Below are 10,276 nucleotides of genomic sequence, written 5' to 3'. Positions count from 1 at the left end.
AGTTATTACAAATATCTAATTTTCCTTTTCAATTTATATTTTCTGAATTCTTATAAGAACACAAGTCACCAATATAATGGTGAAACTTCTATTTTGAAAAAAGAAAGTTTTAATAAAATAAACATGAAATATAATTAAATATATGAAAGCAGGCTATGAAATTGATCAACGAACACAGTGTCTCAATAAAAGTCAACAGTTGGGACCACAAAAACTATTAAGTTTGCCATAGAAGCTGTAAATAGATTACAAATTGCTGAACTCATAATATGAAACAATAAAAGTAATGGCTTTGCAATAATTCCTGAAATAAATTGTCAGCTTTCATCGTTCCCTGGGTATCTAGATATATAAGGAATCTTTAGGTGTGCCAAGTCAACTTGATTTAAGTTAAATTATGATCAAGAAGATATACATTTTAATTATTCTTTATATTTTAGAAGATATATTTACAAATCAATCTTGTGACATAGAGTACTTTTTCTTTCACAGTATTATTTCAAAGTCCTTTAACTAAACAATGGCCATAATTCAAAATGACCACAGAATGTGATCTGGCTTCAGTTCACTTTGTCATTCCATCAGGAACCTTAGTGACTAACTTCTTTTTCACAACTGCAGCTTTTGTTCTAGCATCTTGAAGTCTTTCACAAGCTTTCTCAAAGGCAATCATATCATTAACAAACTTTTCTTCATAGTGTCTTTTATGTATTTCTTGAGCCCTAAGAACAAAGAAAGGTAACAGAAGGAGATACTTTTACACAGCTAAAACCATAACAATCAATTAAACTGTAACTATAATTAGATGTCTTCAAAATAGATACATACAAATGAGAGAAAGACAAAGCTCCACTTACGGCATAAAATTTTATTATATCATTAAATAATATTCATCTTTGGCTAATATTTCTAAGTTTTCTATTAGCTGTAACTGAGAATTCTTAAAAACACTGGCTTAGATTCCCAAAGTGGCATCTAAACCAGACTCTGCCATGATTTGTAGAATTTGTACTTAAGCCTCACTAAATCCAAGCTCTATCTAGGACTCTATCTGTGGACAGTACTCCACAAACTCACATGTTGAAATACTAACCCACAGTACCTTAGAATGAGACTGTATTTGGAGAAAGGTCTTTTAGAGGTGTCCTTATAAGAACATGAGGGGACATCAATGATACACATACATAAAACAAAGGTTATGTGAGGACACAGTGAGAAGGTAGCCATCTTCAAACCAAGGAGAAAGGCCTCAGGGGAAGCCAATCCTAAAAACATCTTCATCTTGGACTTCTACTCTCCACGACTTGAGAAAACAAATTTCTGTTGCTTAAATAACCGAATATGTGCTATTTTGCTATGGTAGCCCTGCTGCTGCTACTGCTGCGAAGTCACTTCAGTCGTGTCCGACTCTGTGCATCCCCATAGACGGCAGCCCACCAGGCTCCCCCATCCCTGGGATTCTCCAGGCAAGAACACTAGAGTGAGTTGCCATTTCCTTCTCCAATGCATGAAAGTGAAAAGTAAAAGTGAAGTCACTCAGTCGTGTCCAACTCTTCGCGACCCCATGGACTGCAGCCTACCACGCTCCTCCACCCATGGGATTTTCCAGGCAAGAGTACTGGAGTGGGGTGCCATCGGCAGACCAATAAACTCTTACTATGTTAGAGAAATGTGAAACAGATTACGTAGGCAAACCTGAGAAATGCCATAGGCTTTAGGAGAATTATTTCATTAATACTCATTCATTCAAGAGTTATATACTATAATGTTTGCCACTATCCCTAGATGCTTGAAACAAAGATAAATAAGGTATAATTATGAGACACTTATAGAAGGTAAACAGAAATAAAGGTATATGAATATATAAATGAAATATATATTATTATACATATATTTGTATTTAGGTATACTCAGAAATGTGGATTTGGGGAGTGGAAGAGAGGCCTAAGTCTAGAAAGTCTGCAATTTATTGACTACATGATTTTGAACGTTACTTAAGTTCTCTCTACCTCATTTTCTTCATTTTTTAAAAGGGAATAATTCAACTCATAGGATTTAGTGAAGGACTAAATGAGTTAATGTATTTAAAATCCTGGTGTACCCAACAATTAATAAGGTGTTAACCATGGCCATGGTTCTCATTCAGGTCTTGGGGTCCTCTTTCCAAGATTGCTAAAGAATTCATTTCCTTTTCACTCTTCCTACATGACTCCTCTCATTTTCAAGTCAGCAATGTCATGTCAAATCTTCCTTCTTCTTTGAGTCTCTTGACTTTCTTTTCTGCTTCTGCATTTAAAGACTCATGAGAGGGGGGCGGTCCTAAGATGGTGGAGGAATAGGACGGGGAGACCACTTTCTCCCCCACAATTCATCAAAAGGACATTTAAATGCTGAGTAAATTCCACAAAACAACTTCTGAATGCTGCAGAGGACATCAGGCACCCAGAAAAGCAGCCCATTGTCTTTGAAAGGAGGTAGGAAAAAATACAAAAGACAAAAAGAGACAAAAGAGGGAGGGACGGAGCTCCATCCCAGGAAGGGAGTCTTAAAAAGAGAGAAGTTTCCAAACACCAGGAAACACTCTCATTGCTGAGTCTGTGGCGAGCCTTGGAAGCACAGAGGGCAACATAACAGGGAGGAAAAATAAATAAATAATTAAAACCCACAGATTACGAGCCCAACGGTAACTGCCCCAGCGGAGAAGCAGCGAAGACGCCTGCACCCGCCACTAGCAAGTGGGGGCTGGGTAGGGGGGTGCGGGCTGCATTGCTTAGAGTAAGGATCTGGCCTGAATGCCCCGAGGGCAATCTGAGCGAACTAACTTGGGCTAGCAAACCAGACTGTGGGATAGCTACAACACGAAAAGCCCTAAGACACCGCCAGAACAAAGGGGCACAGAACAAAGGACTGAACATAACTAGCCGGCTGCAGACCATCCCCCTCCGGTGACAGGCAGCCAGAGCCGGAAGGGGGCAGTCGCAGCCCCAGAGAAACATTATCTACCAAACTGCAAGCAGGCTTCTTTGCTAACTAGACTTCTTGGGGTTCTAGGCAGTCAACATCCGCTTGAGAAGGTGCGCCAGTTGTACACCCAGAAAACCGAGTGGCAGGGACAGGGAAGGCGATAAGTCACAGCAACCACACTCACCAAACACCTCATCACTTGAGCTGCTTGGACCTGAGAAGGGCACAAAACGCAGGCCCAACCAAGTCTGCGCCTCTGAGAACTACCCAAGTGCCAGAACCTGAGCGGCTTAGACCTGGGAGATGCATGAAGCCCAGGGCTGGCCTCGGACGGTTCCCAGTGGAGCAACCTAGAGCCTGAGCAGTGGGCAGGGAGGGCACATGCACTGTGAGTGGGGGCAGGCCCAGTGTGGCTGAGGCACTGCGAGCACACGCCAACGTTATTTGTTTGCAGGGTCCCTCCCTCCCCACAGTGCGACTGAACAAGTAAGCCTAAAACAAGTGTCCACCACCACCCCCTTTGTGTCAGGGCGGAAATCAGACACTGAAGAGACCAGCAAACAGAAGAAGCTAAAACAGAGGGAACTGCCTTGGAAGGGATGGGTGAAATAGATTAAAACCCTGTTGTTAGTATGACTACATAGGACGGGGCCTATAGATCTTGAGAAATATAAGCCAGACCAAGGAACTATCCAAACATGAACTGACCCCACAATACCCACAACAACACCAGAGAAAGTCCTAGATATAGTTTTACTATTTTTACAATCATTCTTTTTTTTAAAATTTTTTTAAATTTTTAAGTCCTCTATTACTCCTTTAATTTTCACGTTTATAACCTACTATTACTTTGCAAAAAAAAAGACCCTATTTTTTAAAGCAAACTTCATATATATATATATATATTATAATTTTTGTGACTTTTTTTCTTCTTTTCTCTAATATTGTATTTTTGAAATTCCAAACTCTACTCTAGATTTTTAATCTTTGCTTTTTGGTATTTGTTATCAATTTTGTACCTTTAAGAACCCAATCTTCAGTACCCATTTTTACTTCGGAGCGAGATTACTGGCTTGACTGCTCTCTCCCCCTTTTGACTCTCCTTTTTCTCCACCAGGTCGCCTCTGTCTCCTCCCTACCCCCTCTCTTCTCTACCCAACTCTGTGAATCTCTGTGTGCTCCAGACGGTGGAGAACACTTAGAGAACTGATATTCCCCGCTTTTATCCTCCTGGCCACCTCTGTCTCCTTCCTCCCTCTTCTCCTCTCTGTATAACTCCATGAACATCTCTGAGCGGTCCAGTTGTGGGGTGCACAAAAGGAAGTGATTACTGGCTAGCTTACTCTCTCCTCTATTGATTCCACCTCATCTCATTCGGGTCACCTCTAGCTCCCTCCTCCCTCTTCTCTTCTCCATGTAACTCTGTGAAGCTCTCTGGGTGTCCCTCACTGTGGAGAAACTTTTCATCTTTAACCTAGATGTTTTATCAAAGGTGCTGAATAGAAGGAGAAGTCTTGAGACTACTGTAAAAATAAGACTGAAAACCAGAAGCAGGAGGCTAAAGTCCAAATCCTGAGAACACCAGAGAACTCCTGACTCCAGGGAACATTAATTGACAGGAGCTCATCAAACGCCTCCACACCTACACTGAAACCAAGCACCACCCAAGGGCCAACAAGTTCCAGAGCAAGACATACCACGCAAATTCTCCAGCAACACAGGAACACAGCCCTGAGCTCCAATATACAGGCTGCCCAAAGTTACACCAAAACCATTGACATCTCATAACCCATTACTGGACACTTCATTGCACTCCAGAGAGAAGAAATCCAGCTCCACCCACCAGAACAGCGACACAAGCTTTCCTAACCAAGAAATCTTGACAAGCCGCCTGTACAACCCCACCCATGGTGAGGAAACTCCACAATAAAGACAACTCCACAAACTGCCAGAATAGAGAAAGGCCACCCCAAACACAGCAATATAAACAAGATGAAGAGACAGAGGAATACCCAGCAGGTAAAGGAACAGGATAAATGCCCATCAAACCAAACAAAAGAGGAGGAGATAGGGAATCTACCTGATAAAGAATTCCAAATAATGATAGTGAAAATGATCTAAAATCTTGAAATCAAAACGGAATCACAGATAAATAGCCTGGAGACAAGGATTGAGAAGATGCAAGAAAGGTTTAACAAGGACCTAGAAGAAATAAATAAGAGTCAATATATAATGAATAATGCAATAAATGAGATCAAAAACACTCTGGAGGCAACAAATAGTAGAAGATAGGATCTCATATGCTAGTAAAGTAATGCTCAAAATTCTCCAAGCCAGGCTTCAGCAATACATGAACCGTGAACTCCCTGATGTTCAAGCTGGTTTTAGAAAAGGCAGAGGAACCAGAGATCAAATTGCCAACATCCGCTGGATCATGGAAAAAGCAAGAAGGTTCCAGAAAAACATCTATTTCTGCTTTGTTGACTATGCCAAAGCCTTTGACTGTGTGGATCACAATCAACTGTGGAAAATTCTGAAAGAGATGGGAATACCAGACCACTTGACCTGCCTCTTCGAAATCTGTATGCAGGTCAGGAAGCAACAGTTAGAACTGGACATGGAACAACAGACTAGTTCCAAATAGGAAAAGGAGTACGTCAAGGCTGTATATTGTCACCCTGCTTATTTAAATTCTATGCAGAGTACATCATGAGAAATACTGGACTGGAAGAAACACAAGCTGGAATCAAGATTGCCGGGAGAAATATCAATAACCTCAGATATGCAGATGACACCACCCTTATGGCAGAAAGTGAAGAGGAGCTAAAAAGCCTCTTGATGAAAGTGAAAGAGGAGAGTGAAAAAGTTGGCTTAAAGCTCAACATTCAGAAAAAGAAGATCATGGCATCCGGTCCCATCACTTCATGGCAAATAGATGGAGAAACAGTGGAAACAGTGTCAGACTTTATTTTGGGGGGCTCCAAAATCACTGCAGATGGTGACTGCAGCCATGAAATTAAAAGACGCTTACTCCTTGGAAGAAAAGTTACGACCAACCTAGATAGTATATTCAAAAGCAGAGATATTACTTTGCTGACTAAGGTCCATCTAGTCAAGGCTATGGTTTTTCCTGTGGTCATGTATGGATGTGAGAGTTGGACTGTGAAGAAGGCTGAGCACTGAAGAATGGATGCTTTTGAACTGTGGTGTTGGAGAAGACTCTTGAGAGTCCCTTGGACTGCAAGGGGATCCAACGAATCCATTCTGAAGGAGATCAGCCTCAGGATTTCTTTGGAAGCAATGATGCTAAAGCTGAAACTCCAGTACTTTGGCCACCTCATGCGAAGAGTTGACTCATTGGAAAAGACTCTGATGCTGGGAGGGATTGGGGGCAGGAGGAGAAGGGGACGACCCAGGATGAGATGGCTGGATGGCATCATCGACTCGATGGACGTGAGTCTGAGTGAACTCTGGGAGATGGTGATGGACAGGGAGGCCTGGCATGCTGCAATTCATGGGGTCGCAAAGAGTCAGACATGACTGAGTGACTGAACTGAACTGAACTGAGGATTAGTGAAGTAGAAGATAGAATGGTAGAAATGAATCAATCAGAGGAAAAAATAAAAATGAATTAAAAGAAATGACGACAGTCTCAGAGACCTCCAGGACAGTGTTAAACGCCCCAACATTCAAATCATAGGAGTCCCAGAAGAAGAAGACAAAATGAAAGACCATGAGAAAATACTTGAGGAGATAACAGTTGAAAACTTTCCTAAAATGGGGAAGGAAATAATCACCCAAGTCCAAGAAACCCAGAAAGTCCCAAACAAGATAAACCCAAGGTGAAACACCCCAAGACACATAGTAATCAAATTAACAAAAATCAGACACAAAGAACAAATACTAAAAGCAGCAAGGGGGGTAAAAAAATAACACACAAGGGGATTCCCATTAGGATAACAGCTGATCTTTCAACAGAAACTCTTCAGGCCAGGAGGGAATTGCAGGACATACTTAAAGTGATGAAAGAAAATAACCTACAGCCCAGAGGATCTCATTCAAATATGAAGGAGAAATCAAAAGCTTTACAGACAAGCAAAAGCTGAGAGAATTCAGCACCATCAAACCAGCTCTCCAAAAAATGCTAAAGAATCTTCTCTATACAGGAAACACAAAAAGGGTGTATAAACTTGAACCCAAAACAATGAAGTAAATGGCAATAGGATCATACTTATCAATAATTACCTTAAACATAAATGGGTTGAATGCCACAACCAAAAGACAAAGACTGGCTGAATGGATAGAAAAAGAAGACCCCTATATATGTTGTCTACAAGAGACCCACCTCACAACAAGGGACACATACAGACTGAAAGTGAAGGGCTGGAAAAAGATATACCACGCAAATAGAGACCAAAAGAAAGCAGGAGTAGCAATACGCATATCAGATAAAATAGACTTTAAAACAAAGGCTGTGAAAAGAGACAAAGACAGATACTATATAATGATCAAAGGATCAATCCAAGAAGAAGATGTAACAATTATAAATATATATGCACCCAACATAGGAGCATTGCAATATGTAAGACAAATGCTAACAAGTATGAAAGGGGAAATCAACAATAACACAATAATAGTGGGAGGCTTTAATACGCCATTCACACCTATGGATAGAGCAACTAAACAGAAAATTAACAAGGAAACACAAACTTTAAATGATACAATAGACCAGTTAGACCTAATTGATATCTATAGAACATTTCACCCCGAAACAATGAATTTCACCTTTTTCTCAAGTGCACACGGAACCTTCTCCAGGATAGATCACATCCTGGGCCATAAATCTAGACTTGGTAAATTCAAAAAAGTTGAAATCATTCCAAGCATCTTTTCTGACCACAATGCAGTAAGATTAGATCTCAATTACAGGAGAAAAACTATTAAAAATTCCAACATATGGAGGCTGAACAATACGCTGCTGACTAACCAATAAATCACAGAAGAAATCAAAACAGAAATCAAAATATGCATAGAAACGAATGAAGATGAAAACACAACAACCCAAAACCTGTGGGAGACTGTAAAACAGTGCTAAGGGGAAAGTTCATAGCAATACATGCATACCTCAAGAAACAAGAAAAAATAACCTAAATAACCTAACTAAGTTATGGTGTATCTGCCTTGATGTCTTTGGAATTCTTCATACTTATGTGGATTCCCTTTGTACATGTAATTAGATTTTCTTCTGTCAATCTGTCTTATGCTATTTTAATTGCCAGCCAAAAGGAACTAATGGGGAAAGAGGAAATTCCATCTCCAACCCCAACAGTAGACATCCTTGGTGGCTCAGATGGTAAAGAATTTGCCTGCAATGCAGGAGACCTGGGTTGAGAAGATCCCCTGGAGAAGAGGATAGCTACCCACTCCCGTATCTTATCCTATTCATAGTCCTAGGGATCAGGGTATGGTATCTTCTTGTGGGCCATAATTCTGCCTAGCACAGAGGTCTTGCATTACTCATTTCAAGACTAACTAAGAGCAAAAACAGAGGCATTATTAACAGGAAAATAGGAACCTAATCTTGAGACAGTAGAAAATGAAATGATAAATATAGGATATGTAGAATCTTATGGGCTTCTCAGGTGGTGCCAGTGGTAAAGAACCTGCTTGCTAATGCAGGCGACTTAAGAGATGTGGGTTTGAACCCTGGGTTGGAAAGATCCCCTGGTGGAGGGCATGGCAACCCATTCCATTATTCTTGCCTGGAGAATCCTGTGGACAGAGGAGCCAGGTGGGCTACAGTCCATAGGATTGCAAAGAGTTGTGATACAACTTAAGTGATTTAGCACTCATGCACACAGAATTTTATAAATAGTGCAAGAGAAGTGAAACAAATTCAAGCTTGAAGGACTAAAATTCCTTTGGAATAAAGTGAATGACTTGCTGAGGAGGAAAGGTCAGAGGTGGCATTTGCATAGGAAGCTCTATAGCTGATGAAGTTGAAATCTTTTTGTAGGTAATGAGAGAAAGAGCAAGCACTTGAGAGAACTGCTAAAGCTGGATGCCACAGAATTAAAATCAGCATAAATTTACAAATCACTGATGCCTTCCAGCCATTTTTACCTGAATACAAAAAATGAAGAAACATAATTGGACTGTTCCAATGTACGGGCTGAGGTGGTTAGCATGGTAGAGGCAATGAAAGGAAAGGACTTCAGAGACACTGGATGAAATGGGAAAAATAATTCAATGTAAGATTCCAGGAAGCTACATTAGAAAGTCTATAAAAAGGGTTATTTGAGGGATCAGTGTCATAATATATTTGAAGAAAACATGTGGGGAAAGGAAAGGAAAAAAAGAATTGAAAATATAAAAGATTTTAGTCATAAATAAATATACAGGGATTTAAAATTTAAGAGGTGGGGCAGTTCCAAGAGATAAGGGGTCACTTGTATGATTGTGGAAATGAGTTAAAAGGCTGTTGGGATTCAATAATGTTTAGGTTAGGCAATTAAGAGAATTGTTCTTATGAATTCCGAAGTTAACTGTGATAAAGGCAGAAATTGGATAAAGGAAAGCTTCATGCATCAACATAGAAAGACTACAGGGAATGACAGGAGGTCAACTGATGACAAAAATTAAGGACAAGAAGATGATGATGTACCTGGATAATTGCCTTAGGTACCAGATCTTCCAAGCTAAATGATACTCTACTCTAAAATGGGTACAATATTGAGCACTGTCATCATTTTTTTAGAGTAGGCACAAGAATATTTGGGGAAAGTTATGATTAGGCTTTTACCTGATATAGAACTTCTTTCATTTTAAAGACTCTTTCAAATTCATTCTTAAACACTTCTGTGGGTATTTTATCAACTTCCTAAACTAGAGCTTTGCAGTTCCCCTTTCTTCATTCATTTTCCCTCTTTCCAGAAAAGGATCATGAAGCTATATTCTCGGTAATGACTTCACTAGCTATTGTGATTCATTAGAATGCTTTTAGTAGTGTTTGATACCTTAATGAAGACTCAACTGGCAAAAAAATAAGTGAAAAACTTCTGAAGTCTTTACACAGGTTTTACTTTTTTGAGTCACAGCTCTTTTCTGCACATTGATACTCAATCTTTATTTGAAAATGTTTATAATAAGACTCATAATGCCTTTTAGGAAGCATTACTGACATAATGAGAACATTGCCTTATTCCTGTGTGCTTTCAAGGATATCTTTGTAGCAGCTTACAAGAAAAGATAATTCAGTTAATACACATCAGGAAGCTTACTTGACTCTGTATCTTCTACAAATTAATGATGG

General features: G+C 39.9%; 1 protein-coding gene across 1 annotated transcript in view; it reads right to left on the bottom strand.

Moving 5' to 3' along the window:
• Window positions 1–565: 565 nt before the first annotated feature.
• Window positions 566–10,276, bottom strand: part of LRRIQ3 (leucine rich repeats and IQ motif containing 3) — a 170,612-nt gene continuing 160,901 nt past the window's right edge. Inside the window, exon 7 of the mRNA XM_068966640.1 lies at window positions 566–722. Coding sequence (XP_068822741.1) covers window positions 566–722 — 157 coding nt within the window. The remainder of the gene's footprint in view (window positions 723–10,276) is intronic.

The sequence above is a fragment of the Capricornis sumatraensis genome, chromosome 2, assembly GCF_032405125.1.
Source record: "Capricornis sumatraensis isolate serow.1 chromosome 2, serow.2, whole genome shotgun sequence".
In the NCBI taxonomy this organism is placed as follows: Eukaryota; Metazoa; Chordata; class Mammalia; order Artiodactyla; family Bovidae; genus Capricornis; species Capricornis sumatraensis.
The sequence above is the reverse complement of the archived record's forward strand: the minus strand, read 5'-3'. Positions and strand labels throughout refer to the sequence as shown.